This window comes from Amphibalanus amphitrite, unplaced genomic scaffold (assembly GCF_019059575.1).
Source record: "Amphibalanus amphitrite isolate SeventyFive unplaced genomic scaffold, NRLGWU_Aamphi_draft 001535F_arrow, whole genome shotgun sequence".
Taxonomy (NCBI): Eukaryota; Metazoa; Arthropoda; class Thecostraca; order Balanomorpha; family Balanidae; genus Amphibalanus; species Amphibalanus amphitrite.
Window position 1 is genome coordinate 83,577 of NW_024883028.1, and position 19,462 is coordinate 103,038.

The window sequence follows — 19,462 nt, forward strand, 5'->3', positions numbered from 1 at the left end:
AACAGAGCAAACAAGTGAGAAAGACTAGCCTAAAGGTATATGTCAAGAGACGTTTTAACTGGCTGTAGTGCATGAAAGGTGACACAGCGTGACATTTTCCATAGACTGCCCTTTATTTACTGATCTTTATGATGATGCTTAGTGATGCCTGCGCCTTGCCATGATCTTTACAGCAGTACGAGAAATATTCGCGTTTTTTTCAAACATCACAATCAGTGACACATTTAGTAGAAAACGGTTCCAACACTTCAGAACAAAATGGTCTGACGCGAGTCAAACAATAAAACAGACACATCCCACCAGTGCGTACCATAAAGAGCCAACAATCTCTCACTAAAAACATTCGCAGCACCCATATAACAAGTACAACAGTGTAGTGCAATTGTGTAACAATGTGCGAGTGACACAGGCGTAGGTCCGCTGTGCGCGTTTGATCTGTCTCGCCCACTCGCTCCCGGTAATAAATAACACTGGCACGCGGGGTAGGTGAGGGCCATCCTCCCGCTGGCGGATGGACAGTCTTAGCTCATGCCCAGGACACAAGGTGCAAGGATAAATGTACGATAACGACTCGTGCTGGAGTAACGTACCTTAAAAAAACATTCAAAATTCCCGGTATACGTTTTCGGCCTCCTTCAATAGTGACACAGTAAAGGAAATTGGCAAATTATTATTTTAAGATTAGTTTCTTTTTGTCATTTTGATTTTTGCAAGAATGGTGCGTCATTTATCCCGAAATTATTTCAAACTCTTCCCCTGCCCTCAGTGCTGTCCCCAGTTCCATAATATTTGAGTATTCACGCAAATGGAAGCGTCCCGAACAACCGATCCGCTCCCCACCCCAACACTGCCGGGCGTTCAGCACCTCGGTAAACCGACAGGGAATAGCAGCTACGCCCCCTGGACAAGAGGTCAATGACGAGAAAACCGAGAGGTCCGTGCAATGATCCATCTCCTCGGTTCACTCTTACCCAGCCCGTTTGACCCCTGTTGTTCCACTGGCCCATGATCTAGCTCGTACAGTCGCTCCTACCCCGCGACCTCTGCCTCCGATGACGACACTTGAACGAGCCTCGCCATTGGTCCGGACGCCACTGACGTCACACTAGCCGACCTTGACCTTGATGCCCGTGTCGAGGTGGAGGGTCTGCTTCATCAGTTCGTACGTACTGAAAGATACGGCGACCATGGGGATCGCTCGTAGATAGTTGATGGACATGCCCCGGTAGAGGCCGCGCACCACGCCGTTCTCTTTGTGGATGATACGCAGCGTCTGCACCATGCCCATGCTGCAACAGAGAGAGGCGGGTTCAAATCCAGCCCGGGGAGACTTTATCACGTACATGACTATGGAGTTTATTTTAATACAAGTGGAGAGGGAGATTTACCACCATGGTGAGCAAAACGATACAATGAGAAAGATGGGAAGACTTGAATTACAAATAAAAAAATGCTATCAAATCTGGCACACAATATCATCCGAATGTGCAGGGCCATAGGCATCGGACGGATGCATCAAAAAGCATAGCTATGCATTGTATGAAACGTAAATAGAAAACTTCCACCTCATTTGGAAACAAATATACAAAGGGGATATAAAAATCTTATTGAGAGATAAATCGATCTTTCAAAAGTGATTAGAAATAGGCAATCTATGTAGCTATTAGAGCAGCGAACTATATACAAGTTACTTAAAGCATTTGCAAATTAACCCTCGCCCATGTAGGGGGGGGGTTGGTGCAACCCCCCCCCCTGAGGTTTTTCGGAAATAGTGCAAAAACGGCGGCGCGCAGCGCCGCCAAATTTTGGGTACCTTATGGGGCAAACCTTGCGCATCTTTTGATAAAAAAAATTTGACCGGGTCATGTCAGGTCACGGAGTTATGACGTCACAAAGGGAACAGCCTCCGGCCGGATTTTCACAAACTGAGTGCCAACGCCCGAGGTTTCCTGCCGGTGGTACGGACATCGGTTGATGGATCGTGATGAAACTTCCCATGCATGTTGGGGCAAGTATTGGCTATCATATGGTATAAGAAACTTGACCGGGTCAGGTCAGGTCACGGAGCTATGACGTCACAAGAGGAACAGCGTCCGGTACTATTTTTGAAAAGCGCCCGAACCACTATTTTGCTAATTCTTGTCACCTCAATGGGAATATGCAGCAATATTAGCTTCTATAGGGAGCAAATGGACCTTCCAAATCCAAAAATACAATCAGATTTCAAAAATTTAAATTTTGATTTTTCGAATTTCTGCCGCCGACTGTGACCTTGCCGACTTCCGGCGCTCCCAACGCGCCATTTTTAGAGCTAGGGAAACGAAATACATACCAAACGATAGAGAATTGATCAAGGAACACGATAGTGAAGGTTTCAAGTCGATATCTCCCACCGTTTTGCCGCAATCGCCGCGGAAAAATGAAAAAAATCTATTTTTCCGAAAATTTGACCTTTGACCGGTCAAAAGTAGGTCAAATGTTGACCTAGGACCAAAAAATATACCACCAATCGCGAGATCTCGGCGAGAGCAATCCGTTGTTTTTTTCCGCTAAGCTCTACGACGCTCCGTTTTCAAACGCCAAGGGGGGGGTCGCACCAACCCCCCCCCCCTGCATGGGCGAAGGTGGCAGATCGCCGTTTACGGGCGAGGGTTAAAGAGCAATTAAGTTAGCATTTCCAGCAACTCATGCCGTGCAATGTGCATTTAAACTGGCATTTCCTCTGGCTTCTATGTTACAGATGCCTTCAACGACAGAACATCTACAACGATCCAAGTCAAATGAAAAATGAGCACAACTGCAATCCGATATGAATACAAAAACCCAACTCCGTGCATACTCGATGGTCAACAGCTACTTTTTGTTATTTCTCTTAATTTAATGTTTATGATGAGCACGTATTAACCCGCGCGGGGCTGGGGGAAGGGGGGCAAATTTTACCACCCTAGCGAATTTTTGCAATATATCAAAAACGGCGGCGCGCAGCGCCGCCAAACTTTCAGTACCTTTTCTTACATCAATGTGACACGTTCCCTGAAAATTTGAGCGAAATCGTTCGGAAATTGTTTGAGAAAATGACGTTTAAGTGACGTCATGTTCGCCATTTTCGTCTAAAAAAACGGCAAAATTTGAAACGCCGCTAACATCTTCATTTTTAAGGGAATCAAGACGTAACAATAAGGTTATACGTGATTCTACTTTGTCTATCAAATGGCTATCTCGGTTTTTTGAAAATTTTTGATTTTGGCCCATTTTTTCAAAAAACTGACTTTTTGGGAAAATAATTATAAAATCCAAAATTTTGCGTGTATAAAAAACGGAATATTTGTCAGAGAAGTGATCCATGTGCACCTACATACCAATTTTTAGAAGAATCTGTTCAAAAATGTGGGAGTTATTCAAAATTTTATGACGTCACGACAAACAATTTTTTTTTTAAATGAATTTTTTGGAATTTCTAGACCTCGTACGGAAACAAAATAGCACCTTTCGATTCGCCGTGAAAAACTGCATCAGATAGACACCTTTTTAGGCCTTAACAACCAACTTCGAAATTTGACCTCACTTGACCTGACCTTGACCTGACCTCGACCTGAAATTCATCCAGATGTGGTCCATATCACCTATTGAGTGAGCCTATTGAATTCTATGAAAAAATGACCCATAAAACATGTGTCGCACATGCCCTTTTCTATATTTTGTTTTTGGTGACCTGACCTGACCTGACCTGACCTTGACCTTGACCTCTGAATGATATTGTATGCAACGAATATTGTCTTGGTAGCCTAAGCACACGTTTTGGGCAATCAGTCTCAGTCCATGACTCCATTCTTCGGCAACTACGGTGCAAGGCCGATACTGTAGAAACTTGGAATTTGTACCCTTGACCTGACCTTGACCTTGACCTTAAACTTTAAATAAAGTACACGTTTTTAGCTGTTCGTGATGAGATCCTTCAATTGGCGTTTGAATTTTCCAAATCGGACCATTAGTTCGGGAGATAACGGGGGTAAAATTCCCCCCCCCCCCCCCCCCAGCCCTGCGCGTTCGGCTGGAGACCCCAGCCCCGCGCGGGTTAAAGTCGCACCGTGATAAAACATAAATACACAAGAACACTAAATTGAAAATTGGGCAGAACACAAAAACGCACTACTAAACTTTTGTTTGAATACTTATGATAGCCGATGCTATAAAAACACCGGTAATATTCAAACGAAATGGTTTACTTGTAACATTGGTTTATAAACGCCCCATGCAAACACAGCAAAGGACGGTAGATAGAGGGAGGGACTGGACTACGACTAGAAGGGTCCATATGACGCCAACCATCAGTTTGTACTAAACAACATGTTAGAGTAAACGTTCACACCACACCTCCCATAAGTAAGCCCAAGAACAAAAGCATGCGGCATTCCAGACGCGCTAGATAGCATGCCAAACAGCCTAGTCATGGGCATTGTTAGCGAGACCAGACAGCATAATTCTAACCAGCAAACCAAGCCGCTATTTTAACGACACGACATGACACTTACTCGCTGTAGTCCGCAGTGTGATAGGTCGGAGAGGGGCGCCAGAATGAAAGAAGAAAACGGCATTAGTGACGTCATGGACTGACAGACACAGGGCATGGCGTGAGATTCAGCGGTGACAAGGGGCGGGGAGAGAGCGGGCGCCCCCGTCATGTGAAGATCAGGAGCCGGTGGAAGAGAAATACAGCACAGATATGGGGACACAGTTTACAAGAGACAGTGAGACGCATTCTGAAAGTGAGTGATGTGATAGGAGCGTTCAAAGTAAAATGACCAGGTGGCATGCAATGATAAAACCGTAGAAAAGGCGGTGCACATAAAAGGGAAATATTTAGAAGAAGTTCAGATATCCTCGGAGTAAGGCTCTTCAAGGCAATCCCGAACAATCAAGAGCGCCAGATTACCCGCAGTTCAATCGATATGTTAGTGTTCAAATCCCTATTTGAAAGATTCCTCAGCAAATTTAAACATCAGGACCAACACAATCCACGCGGGAACGTTAAATCCCTATCTGAACCTTCGACGCTCCCTGGGCTCCTGAAAAACGTCAACACCATTCACTACGACATTCAGCACGTGAGGAAAAACGGAGCTATATCATAGAGCACCAGCTAAGCATAAACAAGTATTCTATAACTGAGCCAAGGCGCCAGTGAACATCAACTGGATAAACGACTGCATGACCGCAGGAATGAGCTGCGCTAAACGATGACCGCTGAAATGAGCTGAGCTTAACGCACCGCTCCGAGACCACATCGTGATTTGTCTGGTGAAGACCTTTTTACAGATTGTCTCACAATGAAAAAGCTGTTCATCAGCCATCTGGTTATAATCTGTTGAATATTTACTCTAATCGGACCTAAAACAAACACATTTTGCAATGATAATAGACTCTCCCTGTCAGCAAACCCCAAAGCCTTTGTCTCCGAACTAATCCACACATCATTACAGAGAAATGCCCACTTACAGCACACCAAAACTCGATCCCCAATGCCTCCTCTAACCACGCCTCACTAGCCCCTACAAACTCGCCGCACTCCAACTAACAGAGTTAGTGAGTCTCTGAGCACAGCTCACCCTCCCGCCTCACCACACTCCCGACTCGGTGAGAGTGAGACTCCCGCCTCACCCCACTCCCGACTCCGTGAGTGTCCCAGAGTGAGACTCGCCCTCCCCACTCCCAACCCGCCGAGTGTCCCCGGCCCAACTCACCCGAATTTTCTCGTCTCTGGCGACATGTAGGCCAGCTGCATCCTGCGCCGAGTGACGTCAAACGGGTAGCTGACGCTCTGCGCACAGGCGCCCGCCATTCCGCCGCACAGCAGCTTGGCAGGCACGGCCAGCACCAGGCCACCTGGCGGCGGCGCGGGGAACTACGGGTTAGCGGCGCTGACACCAGGGCCGACGTAAGAGGTGAACTGGACGGTGTGATTTGATGAATGAATTGATTCTAGTGGCGACACAGGGAGCTAATAGTTATCAAATATTCCTTCTGAAATACCAAACACTTGTTTTGAATAAGTTTTGGATAAAAAGTTTACTATAGAATCATTGGTTACGTTACGGATATGAAATACCTGACAGTCAGATTCGAGATTCGAAGATGTAACACAATCTCAGAGAGCTCTGTAAGCGAGTCTTAACTTGAGGGACGCAACAGCTTACAGCTCCGATTTCCGGATCTACTAAAGGCATGCCTTTCGATCCTGGAACACTGAGCACCTTTGCAGCACATCATATTTCCCACTGCATGTCCTTCCGACTCACTCAGTAAGCCCAACAGATAGACAAAACAAAGAATCTTAGAGAGAGAAAATATATGAAAAAATGACCTCTCCTCGACATTTAAAATTATTTGAATGGCCAAATATTTTTGTATTGATATTTCGACCAACAGGTCTTCTTCAGAATAAGACAATGTACACAATTGTACGAGAACGAGAATACAATAATTGATGCAGCAGACTTATTCCCGCGGTTTTCAAATTCAAAAATTAGCGCGGTTTATCTCGCGCTCATAAAACAGTGGTACAACCTTTTTAACAACTTCAAAATATCACAGAATATGCATGAAAACACATCGCTTGACACATCGAGTTCAAAGGTCAACACTCCAAAGTCAAAGGTCAAAGCACTAGGTTCAAATGCCAGACAAGAAGGTCGAGTTCAAGGTTAGAGTTCAACGTATTCATGACCATCAAGGTCAAACCATAGCCAGATAATGTAAATTATACAATATACACATATATACAGATCTTCATACACACTGATTGTTCACAAGTCCAGTAAAACGCATTACAAATTTAGCAATACAAAATTGGCCATAGGAAGCATTTGACATTTCCACGATCACACTTCATACATTTCCAAATCTCTACTCACCCACATTTATATCTACATGATAGGCCATGAGGACACATTTGAGTTGAGCCTTGGGTCAAGCTGCCTGATGAGTAGTGATTCCGCTATTTTGCGGTCAGGATGGTCTCTTGCCCGGTACAAAACTTCAACATCTATGTGTGTGAGGTTGCCTGTAGTCTGTGGGTGACAGGTACGAAAATGGTCTCCTAAGGGTGTATCCTGTTTTTGGCTCGTCATATCACGTAAATGTTCATTGAACCGCAGCCTCAAGGGCCTTTTCGTTTCCCCAATGTACTCCATTTGACCTACATCCGAAGCACAAAGTTTGCATTTTAGCCTATAAACTACGTTTTTTTTGTGCATAGTCCGCGAAAATCTGTCTTACATAGATTACAGCTGTTGCCGCCCGGGCATTGAGGTTTGGAAAAGGCCGACCGCACTAACTGTTTCTTTAACTTTTTATCATTACGCCATGCTACTTTCACGTCCAGCCCCGATTTCTTGACCATTTTTTTCACCTTGCATAGCAAATCCTCATCGATGTACGGTAAGGTAAGGAAGCCATCCTCCCCCAACGTCTGTTTCGGTGCCCTACCCTTTGACCTCGCTTGTCTGACCTGCCTTAGAAGTTTTTTCAACAGCTGTGCCGAATAACCATTACCCAGTAGCAATGCCCTAATCTTGCTCACTCCAGATTCTGCCTTACTTGTGCTGGAAGCATTGTTGTAGGCTCTATGGAACATGTTCCTAATCATGCTATGCTTAGTAGCTGAGGGGTGTGCTGAGGTAGCATGTAACACTATGCCCGAGTTCGTTGGTTTGATATACAGTTCCGTCTCCAATTTGGCCCTACCTGCCTGGGATGTCTCGATAGTAACCAAAGTGTCCAAAAAGGGCACCCCTTTGTTATCTTTAGTGAAGTCCAAGGTGAAAGCTAGATTTGGATGTATGCTGTTCAGATAGTCTACAAAGCCTAACAGCGCCTCCTCCCCATGTATCCAAATGCCTGCATAGTCGTCAATATATCTTACCAGAAACTCAGGTTTCAGAGCTGCGTTTCCGAGAGCCTGCTGTTCAAACCTATCCAGAAAAATGATGGCTAAAGGTGGCGCACACGGGTTTCCCATGGCTATGCCTAGTTTCTGCCTATAGTAGCTATCCCCGAACGAAAACACATTATTGTTTAGGCACTGCTCCAAGAGGGCACAAATATCATCGTACGTTAAACCAAAAGTGTCAATATCCTTGCCATGAGCTAACAGTTTTTCTCTAACCGCTTCTATGGCTTCTGTTAGCTAAAAACTGTTAGCTCATGGCAAGGATATTGACACTTTTGGTTTAACGTACGATGATATTTGTGCCCTCTTGGAGCAGTGCCTAAACAATAATGTGTTTTCGTTCGGGGATAGCTACTATAGGCAGAAACTAGGCATAGCCATGGGAAACCCGTGTGCGCCACCTTTAGCCATCATTTTTCTGGATAGGTTTGAACAGCAGGCTCTCGGAAACGCAGCTCTGAAACCTGAGTTTCTGGTAAGATATATTGACGACTATGCAGGCATTTGGATACATGGGGAGGAGGCGCTGTTAGGCTTTGTAGACTATCTGAACAGCATACATCCAAATCTAGCTTTCACCTTGGACTTCACTAAAGATAACAAAGGGGTGCCCTTTTTGGACACTTTGGTTACTATCGAGACATCCCAGGCAGGTAGGGCCAAATTGGAGACGGAACTGTATATCAAACCAACGAACTCGGGCATAGTGTTACATGCTACCTCAGCACACCCCTCAGCTACTAAGCATAGCATGATTAGGAACATGTTCCATAGAGCCTACAACAATGCTTCCAGCACAAGTAAGGCAGAATCTGGAGTGAGCAAGATTAGGGCATTGCTACTGGGTAATGGTTATTCGGCACAGCTGTTGAAAAAACTTCTAAGGCAGGTCAGACAAGCGAGGTCAAAGGGTAGGGCACCGAAACAGACGTTGGGGGAGGATGGCTTCCTTACCTTACCGTACATCGATGAGGATTTGCTATGCAAGGTGAAAAAAGTGGTCAAGAAATCGGGGCTGGACGTGAAAGTAGCATGGCGTAATGATAAAAAGTTAAAGAAACAGTTAGTGCGGTCGGCCTTTTCCAAACCTCAATGCCCGGGCGGCAACAGCTGTAATCTATGTAAGACAGATTTTCGCGGACTATGCACACAAAAAAACGTAGTTTATAGGCTAAACTGCAAACTTTGTGCTTCGGATGTAGGTCAAATGGAGTACATTGGGGAAACGAAAAGGCCCTTGAGGCTGCGGTTCAATGAACATTTACGTGATATGACGAGCCAAAAACAGGATACACCCTTAGGAGACCATTTTCGTACCTGTCACCCACAGACTACAGGCAACCTCACACACATAGATGTTGAAGTTTTGTACCGGGCAAGAGACCATCCTGACCGCAAAATAGCGGAATCACTACTCATCAGGCAGCTTGACCCAAGGCTCAACTCAAATGTGTCCTCATGGCCTATCATGTAGATATAAATGTGGGTGAGTAGAGATTTGGAAATGTATGAAGTGTGATCGTGGAAATGTCAAATGCTCCCTATGGCCAATTTTGTATTGCTAAATTTGTAATGCGCTTTACTGGACTTGTGAACAATCAGTGTGTATGAAGATCTGTATATATGTGTATATTGTACCAGTATAGCGCCTTTTGGGGCGACTAACGGAGCGAGCGAGGGTGTGAGTCTTGCACGTGCGAAATTTCGAGGGGGTACCTCCAACTGACTTGTGCACGGCACCCTACTGACCGGTTTCTAGCGACGTGCCAAATTTGAGCACAATCGGCCCAGCCGTTCTCGAGATCTGGGAGCGGCGCCCTGCACGTGCGCACGTGCAAAATGGGTCCCAACTGGCTTGTGCACGGCACCCTACTAACTGGTCCCTAACCGTGTACCAAATTTGAGCGCCATCGGTTCAGCCGTTCTCGAGATCTGGAAACGACCCCTGCACGTGCGCACGTGCAGCAGCACCCCAACTCTGGCACATGTATATGCAGTGCCTAGTGGGTGCCTACCTACATGCCAACTTTCAGCGCAATCGGCCAAGTAGTTACCGAGATATTGCAACAATTACAAAACTGACACCTCTTCGTTTTGCACGTGGCACGTGCATAAGGGGTCACCCACATGCATCGGGAATAGTCCAATACTTGGTAGAAGGAATGAAGCTACCCTACAAAAATTACCGCGTGTAAATCGGTCAAGTGGTTGCTGAGATATAAGCCTCGCAAAAGCGTGACCACGGCCGGCCGGCCGGCCGGCCGGCCGGCCGCTCATACTCAGAAATTTCCGTTAATCTAAGGAAAGACTACGCTCGCTTCGCTCGCTCCGTAATAATTTACATTATCTGGCTATGGTTTGACCTTGATGGTCATGAATACGTTGAACTCTAACCTTGAACTCGACCTTCTTGTCTGGCATTTGAACCTAGTGCTTTGACCTTTGACTTTGGAGTGTTGACCTTTGAACTCGATGTGTCAAGCGATGTGTTTTCATGCATATTCTGTGATATTTTGAAGTTGTTAAAAAGGTTGTACCACTGTTTTATGAGCGCGAGATAAACCGCGCTAATTTTTGAATTTGAAAACCGCGGGAATAAGTCTGCTGCATCAATTATTGTATTCTCGTTCTCGTACAATTGTGTACATTGTCTTATTCTGAAGAAGACCTGTTGGTCGAAATATCAATACAAAAATATTTGGCCATTCAAATAATTTTAAATGTCGAGGAGAGGTCATTTTTTCATATATTTTCTCTCTCTAATATTCATAATGTTCCTCGCAAGAGCGCTCCAAAGAATAAGTTCAAAACAAAGAATCCATCCAAATTATCCCCTCAGAGCGCCTCAATAAGACACCCGTCCTCTGTTCACTCCGTCAGTCACAATATAGGCACGTGCGTTATGATATCGGGCTCGTATTCTACACGCTGCACGAGTGAAGCGGCACCCTGCCTCCCTTGTTGTTGTTGGGGAATATTTGTTTCTGGTCCCTAAAAAGCTGTTTCTGGCACCTAATTGCTGATCAGCCACAAAATGCTTATTCGACCCCAATATCTGAATCTGGCACCTAATTGCTTCCACACAGCCTAAAGTTGCCAGATCGTCTAGTTGAACTCCGTATTTGCTGTTTGCTGATTCAGCACCAAAACCAAAACATCCAGCACCTATTTTATTCCACGTTTGCCTACCTAATTCGCGTAATCTTCCTGATTTTATGTATCCTAACAACATGGACGTTGCATTCGGTGATGTCAAGTGCCATTTTCGCCAGTGGAGATAATGATTAATGCCATTTCTAGCCAAAAGAGAATCACTAGCCAGCTATGGTGCAGCATAGCAAGACGCTCCTATACCAGCCCGCTATGTAGAGACTAGAGATTATTGCACCCTCAGCCATTTTAACGTGAAAAGTTTGGATCCGTCACTTCCAGCCAGGCTCTCAGGTCATAAACTGGAGTAAAGCAAAATGTCAACTCTGAACAGACATGCCACGCAACCGGCCCTCTTTTCAATATTATTAGCTTTCTGGCCTGCAATCATCGTCTGACTCCATCTCGATCAAACGCAGCATCCGGTTTCTACAGGGGCGTTTGACTGACCGGCCACACAATAACCAAAAACAAAATCAAAGCTTCATGCACACATATGACATAAGTAAGAAACGGATGAAAAAGGCACAACCACGGCACAACTCTGCGCGGCAAACAACGGACAATGTCCCACGCAAGATCCCGCGTTTCTTCAGCGGCCTTGAACGGAATGAAAACAGTACATTTCTTTTTTGGAGCTATTTGATGACGTCAAAAATACAATACCCGTTTTAATGGTCAAAATCGAGACAATTACTCACAAAAATGTTTCCCTTTAAGCATTACAAATAAATACTTTTAAATATTTAAATGACATTGTTTTTCAAACAAATCAATATTATTTGCTTACTTAAACGTCATATACAATGCTGAGATCACTACGGGGCTGTCTTAGGCGGCGTTCGATGTCTCCCGGACGGCAAAGATTCTTTGCCGTCCGGCCAATCCCGTCCAAGGTCAGCGGGGGCTCGGCTGCGGTTATGAAACGTGATTGGCCGGACGGCGTAGAATCTTCACCGTCCGAGAGACATCAAACGCGGGGTTAGAGTGTAGCTGCACTGGCAACCTTTAGGCTAGACTCCAGGGGTCATTATACCAGAACAACATGATTCTACCAGCCAGTAGTTCATTTTTCTACTAGATTGGTGCTACGCTCAGCATTTAGGTGCCAGATTCAGAAAAAAGAGTAGGGCGTACCGATGAATAGGTGCCAGAAACAGCTAATTAAGGTCATTTTCCATGATTGGTGCTGGTATCCACCAAATAGGTGCTGAGGACCAATTTTGGGGCGAGTCAGCTTTTAGGTGCCAGAAATAGCTTTTCTGGGACGCAATTAAATGGCGTCCGTTGTTGTTGTTGTCGTTCCGGCCGTCGGGCCCGGTGGGCCCACATGGGGGGCCCGGGAGGGCCCCAGCCCCCCTCGGGGGCGACACTTGCGACGTCCGCGCAGGGAGGGCAGCAGGCCCCCGGACGGGTTCCGGCGGACTCAGACGCCGGGTAGGGCCGGAGAACCCAGCACCCCGCCATAGTGTCCAGCGCCGTGGGCGCTCTATAGTCGGCCCAGGCGCCGCAGGAACTCGATAACCCGGCATGGGTCAGCGAAGACCTCCCGCAGCGTCGGGTCCTCTCTCCCGAAAACGTCGTGACGGACGCGGGCCGTCGCGGAGCACGACGTCAGGAAGTGTTCCGCGTCCTCCCTGACTCCGCCGTCGCAGGTCGGGCACCCATCGTCCTCCTCCACCCCGATGAAGTGACGGTACGCTTGCAGGGCAGGAGAGTGGCCGGTCCGGAGGCGCGCCAGAGCGGTGCCCTCTCTCCTAGACAGGCCGAGCCTGTCTGCCAGCCTGACCCTGCCCGGGCCGACGACATCGTGGTAGTCGTGGCTTAGGTGCGGGCGGGTCGCGGGCGCCGGTCGGAGTCTCCACCCACTCTGCTTACGTGGCGCTTCAGCAGGCTCTTGGCCGCCGCGAAGGTGATGGGTGTCCCGTCCTGCGGCAGCTCAGCGGCCTCCCTGGCCACGGCATCGGCGATCTCGTTGCCGGCGACTCCCGCGTGACCGGGAACCCACTGAAGGTCCACGCGGTGGCGTCGTCCTAGTCGCCGGAGGGATAGCCAGACTTGGTCAGCGACCCGTTCAGTCTGGTTGGCCGGGCCCTCCCTCAGACGCATGAGGGATGATAGGGAGTCGGTGCACAGCTGGATATTGAGTGCAGGGTCTTGATCGGTGAGGATGGACTCGATGTATTTGTGTGTCTCTCGTAGAGCGATAAGCTCCGCTGTGTAGCTCGACGTGAAGCGCCCCGCTGGCGCTCGGATCCTCTTCACTTCCCTGCCGCTCCTATAGACTGCCCCTGCTCCGCCTCGTTCTGTGCCGGCTGTGGCCGAGCCGTCCGTGAAAGCCTGGACGTCCGGGTTCGGCAGTCCGGCTAGTGTCTCCCCCTCCCTCCCTCGCCCGTGCCCTGCCCTATGCCACGTGTCTCCCCCGTGCCGTGCACCACTCACCGGTGTTCTTATTACACGGGTTACACGTGTACCATGACTCACCGGTGTTCTCCTTACACGGGTCACACGTGTACCATGACTCACCGGTGTTCTCCTTACACGGGTTACACGTGTACGTGGGCAGGTAGCGCATACACGGGTTACACGTGTACCATGACTCACCGGTGTTCTCCTTACACGGGTTACACGTGTACGTGGGCAGGTAGCGCATACACAGGTACTTCATCCGCTCGAAGATGTAGAAACTGAGGCCGGCGTAGGGGACCATACCGCACATGGTGGCGGCGAACCCGCGGTACAGCGCGCGCGGGCCGCCCTCCTGGTGGCGGGGAGACAGACATACAGTCAGACATACAGTCAGTCACACAGACAGACAGTCAGTCACACAGACAGACAGACAGACAGACATACAGTCAGTCACACAGACAGACAGACAGACAGACAGACAGACAGACAGACAGACAGTCAGAGAGACAGACACATGGTGGCGGCGAACCCGCGGTAGAGGGCGCGCGGGCCGCCCTCCTGGTGACGGGGAGACAGACATACAGTCAGACATACAGTCAGTCACACAGACAGACAGACAGACAGAGAGACAGACAGACAGACAGACAGACAGACAGACAGACAGACACATGGTGGCGGCGAACCGGCGGTAGAGGGCGCGCGGGCCGCCCTCCTGGTGGCGGGGAGACAGACATACAGTCAGCCCCATAGTCAGACAGAGAGACAGACACACATGGTGGCGGCAAACCGGCGGTAGAGGGCGCGCGGGCCGCCCTCCTGGAAACAGACAGAGGCAGAGAGACAGACAGACAGACAGACAGTCACACAGACAGACAGACAAACACAGTCAGACAGACAGACAGACAGACAGACATACAGACAGACAGACAACACTCAGTTCAACAAACATGTATTCGATCGATCACTGAAGACATCCGCGACAGGAACAAGTATTCATTAGATGAATTAAGTCGCTTTTGATTGCACCTGATCAGTAAGCTAACCCGTATGAATGAATCAATACATACATGAAAAATGGGCGAGTGAGCGAATAAGTAAATGAATGAACGAGTTAAAGGGACTATCCCACCTTCTAAAATGTTGTTAAAACCAGTTAAATTGTGCCCGACTTTATAGATTGGATGACCAGGAACACGGTTCTGGCATTTATTTTTCATTAAACATCTTAGGCTTCCCATATTTCAAACACAAACTTTCAAATATGTGACGTCACAGCCCAAAATTACCTCCGTCCCCAGGCCACATTACTGTCATAAAGCTGATTCTTTTTACTCTGTAGGCACCACAACAAAGTTCAGACCAAGTTTTAAGCGATTTTTCAACGAACAAACCCATTTAAATCAGAATGACTAAACGAGGTGACGTCACACTAACGGTCGCTCCATGTTGAAGATAGGGCCTTGTACAAGGCCCATTTTCAAATGAAGGGAACGAATTTCTTCAACACCAAGAGGCCGCGGGGGTTGCAACCTAGATAGAAAGTGGTTTCTGAACCTCGCCGCAAACTTGGCTATCTCAACTCAAACCCCATGTTAAAGGTGGGATAGTCCCTTTAATGAATGCCACCTACCGGACAGTAGACAGTTACACGGCATGTCCTCGGTAAGTACTGGGTACTCACCTCCTTCACTATAGAGCTGGCCACGTGCAGAATGCCGGCGTACTTGTGCAGTGCTGCAGGTACTCACCTCCTTCACTATAGAGCTGGCCACGTGCAGTATGCCGGTGTACTTGTGCAGTACTGGGTACTCACCTCCTTCACTATAGAGCTGGCCACGTGCAGTATGCCGGTGTACTTGTGCAGTACTGGGTACTCACTACTAGGGTGTGTCATTTTGGGCACTTTTTTCGCAAAACATGGTGCTCCACTGATTTTATCGTGCCCCAGACACGTAGAAACCGTGTGACATTTTTTATTTCCCCCAAATATTAACACCCATGCGGCGCCGACCGCCGACACTTTGGCCTATCTCTCAGCATTAGCGACCTCAGCGCCCCTAGCGGCAATGTTTTGAACTAACACGCCCGCTATGCTTTGTGAGCTTACGATCATCATTAAATGCATTTTACCGAAATGACGCCTTGCTGTTGGCTTGTCTGGCACTCAGAATGTTGGTGAAAATGTGATGTTATGCATCTTAAAGCACGAAATAGTTCTGTGTTAATGTATATTGCATAGTACTACCCCCGATCCCCGTCCTGGTCTGACGGGATACGTACGAGCGCATGTTTATAGTGCCTGCTATTAGGTGTCACATGTTTTTTTTTTGTAGCGTCGTTCACTGCATAGACCCCGGGGAACAGGGGGGGGGGCAGTGGGGGCGCTTGCCCCCCCCCCTCCAACTTGAGAGCCGAGAGGGCGCCGCCCCCTCAACATTGATGCAACGATGAAGGATCTCTTTATTTTTTATGGACTTTTTATGGACCCTTTTATGGACCTACATGTCTGTTTTTATATAGACATCAGCACAAGGTATTTCTCTTGCATGTGAAGTGAATGGTTTCTGCTGACTCGGCATCGATTTAAGAACACCTGCTATTATCATCCCACTTTGATTTTATCTGAACTTGATCATAACTTTGGTAGGTCAGATTTTATACTGGACCATTTTGGTTCCGGATGGTATTTGATTTGGCGTGATGAGAACATTATGACGTACAACGGTGGTAAAGTCGTTGATTGATACAGGTTTACTCGCTCCGGTGGGAGGCAGTAGCGGCGGAACACCTTCAATTAAGTGGAGGGAGGGGGGGGGGACACTGCCGACTTTTGGTCCCATTCTTTCCATGCAACGCCCATAGGGCTAATGTTAAAATGCCCAAATCAGAGGGGGCACGGTGCCCCGGTGCCCTCCCCGTTCCGCCGCCTATGGTGGGAGGGCGACGTGTGGGACTCAGAAGGAGACTAATGGCTTGTGTTGTGCCTTTGGTAGGACCCTCAGTATCACCGATGCAGGGCCTTCAGAGCCTCCAATTAGGGGCCTTTAGAGGCACTGGTGTGGGGTCCTCACATACGCCCGTGTGGCCCCTCAGAGGTGCTAGTGTGAATCACTCATAAGCACCGGTGAGGGTCCTCACAGAATACAGACGCCGTTGTGGACCCTCAGAGACACTGGTGTGGGTCCGTTACATGTGGGTGTGTGGCCCTTAGAGCTGCTGGTGCGAACCCTTTAAAAGTCGGCAGGGGGCCCTCAACGACCGGGGAGGGGGACCTCAGACCGGCAAGGGGCCCACAGAGGCCGGCGGCATCTTCAGAAGCCCTGTGGGGCCCTTAGATACCGACAAGGTACTCTGAGACGCCAGTGCGGCCCTCAGTCTCTGATGTAGGGCCCTCAGAGTTGCAGGTAGGTGGCCGTCAGATATGCTTTTGCCGAACCCTCACTGGCGCAGGTGTGGGTACCCCAGAGCCACCAATATAGGGTTGCATAAATGGTGTGGCACTGGCTTGGGGGACCCTCAGTGGTGTCCTTATGGGCCCTTAGAACCACTGGTGTGGGTCTCTCAGAGGTGCTGGTTGTGAACCCTCAGAGGCCCTGCTGAGGGCCCTCACGGTCTCCGTTATGGGATCCTCAGAAGCCGGCGTAGACCCTGACGGAGATCTTAGTGTGGCTACTTAGGGGCTCATGAGGTGCTCTTACGAGACCTGTGAGGTCTTTCTCAGCTGAAATATAGTCAGCGTGGACCCTCAGAGGTCAGTTGGTACCGCAGGGGTCTTTATGGCCGGGTGGGCTCTCAGAAGCACCAGTGAGGGCCCTCAGTCTCACAGTCGTCGTAATGGGGCCGTCTGAGACATTGGTGTGAGGCCATTACTGATTACAGGTTGGCGTAAGGCCCTAGATATGGCCCCTCTTGGGCCGGCAAGGACTCTCAGAGGCACGCTAGCGGCCATAAGAGGCCGGTAAAGGGCCCTCAGAGGCCGCCAGTAGCCTTCAGAAGCCGGCGTGTAACCCTCATGGACAATTTAGTGAGGCTTCTTTGGACTCACGAGGTGCTGTTACGAGCCCTATTCTTTCTGAATCGAAATATGGCCAGCATAGACCCTGAGCGGTAAACTGGTGCCACAGAGCCCCTCCGACCCGAGGGGTCCTCTGAATGCGATAGGGGGGGGGACTAGATGGCACGTGCCTCCTGGGACCCCCTGACTACGCTACTATTTCATATGCGTCATGTCAGGTATTTTGGGCTTGCACCCCAACTTGAAGAATGTTCCTGGGCCCCTGTGACAATATATTGTATTCATTATAGGTATTCGTCATTAGCTTGCACTCTCTGCAATCTGCCCATACTATTATTTGTCCCTAGACGCGCTTACAGAAAGCAGGGATAAGCCCATACAGTCAACGGCCTGTTAGTTTCGCAAACAGCCGCCAGGGGCGCTAGGGTCGCCTATGTTGTGAGATAGGGCAAACTTCTCTCGCTCGGCGCCGCCTGGGGGTTAAAATTTGCGGGAAATTAACAATGCCACGCCCTTTCCACATGAGTGGAGCACAATAAAATCGATGGAGCACCTTGCATTGCGATTAGTGACACACCCTACTCACTACTCACCTCCTTCACTATAGAGCTGGCCACGTGCAGTATGCCGGTGTACTTGTGCAGTACTGGGTACTCACCTCCTTCACTATAGAGCTGGCCACGTGCAGTATGCCGGTGTACTTGTGCAGTACTCGGTACTCGCCTCCTTCACTAAAGAGCTGGCCACGTGCAGTATGCCGGTGTACTTGTGCAGTACTGGGTACTCACTACTCACCTCCTTCACTATAGAGCTGGCCACGTGCAGTATGCCGGAGTACTTGTGCAGTACTGGGTACTCACCTCCTTCACTATAGAGCTGGCCACGTGCAGTATGCCGGTGTACTTGTGCAGTACTGGGTACTCACCTCCTTCACTATACAGCTGGCCACGTGCAGTATGTCGGTGTACTCGTGCAGTACTGGGTACTCACCTCCTTCACTATAGAGCTGGCCACGTACAGTATGCCGGTGTACTCGTGCAGTACTGGGTACTCACCTCCTTCACTATAGAGCTGGCCACGTGCAGAATGCCGGTGTACTTGTGCTCCCCGGTGACCTGGAAGGCCAGTCTCGCTCGGATCGTGTCCAGCGGATACGTGAAGAACACGGCCGTCACCCCGGCCAGCGAGCCACTGGCGAACGTGCCTATGTGACTGTTGGGACCCAGCAGACTGCGGAATGTCTGTGGACAGAGAGGGATAGTTAGTCAATCTCCGGGACCAGACTAACGTGCCTAGGTGACTGTTGGGGCCCAACAGACTGAGGAACGTCTGTGAATAGAGAGGGATGGTTAGTCAATCTCCGGGACCCGACTAACGTGCCTATGTGACTGTTCGGGCCCAGCAGACTGCGGAACGTCTGTGAACAGAGAGGGACAGTTAGTCAATCTCCCAGACCAGACTAACGTGCCTAGGTGACTGTTGGGGCCCAGCAGACTGCGGAACGTCTGTGAACAGGGAGGGATGGTTAGTCAATCTCCGAGACCAGACTAACGTGCCTAGGTGATTATTGGGGCCCAGCAGACTGCGTAAAGTCTGTGAACAAAGAGGGATAGTTAGTCAATCTCCGAGACCAGACTAACGTGCCTATATGACTATTGGGGCCCAGCAGACTGCGGAAAGTCTGTGAATAGAGAGGGACAGTGAGTCAATCTCCGAGACCAGACTAACGTGCCTTTGTGACTATTGGGGCCCAGCAGACTGCGGACTGCGGAGCGTCTGTAATGACAGATGGAGGGAGGGACGGTTAGCGGTCAGTGACGCGGCTGGATCTCAGCAATGTCTCGCACATACGGATCATCAACGAACGTGCCGACCACACAGCCAGGGTTTAGTAATTAGCTTAGGAAGGATTCAGAAACCAATAGTAACGCTTCCAAATT

The 19,462-nt window shown here is 48.9% G+C and overlaps 1 protein-coding gene across 2 annotated transcripts in view; it reads right to left on the minus strand.

Annotated features, from left to right (window-relative positions):
- Positions 1–253: 253 nt before the first annotated feature.
- The window catches only part of LOC122373686 (graves disease carrier protein-like), a 34,472-nt gene continuing 15,263 nt past the window's right edge, over positions 254–19,462 (minus strand). The window contains exons 4-8 of one of the 2 annotated variants that reach the window (XM_043351990.1): positions 18,578–18,763; positions 13,703–13,859; positions 5,742–5,883; positions 4,533–4,535; positions 254–1,289 (exon numbers count right to left, since the gene is read on the minus strand). In XM_043351990.1, the coding sequence (XP_043207925.1) occupies positions 1,106–1,289; positions 4,533–4,535; positions 5,742–5,883; positions 13,703–13,859; positions 18,578–18,763 (672 nt within the window). In that variant the 3' untranslated portion in view covers positions 254–1,105. The remainder of the gene's footprint in view (positions 1,290–4,532; positions 4,536–5,741; positions 5,884–13,702; positions 13,860–18,577; positions 18,764–19,462) is intronic. The other variant, XM_043351991.1, reaches the window with a different exon arrangement.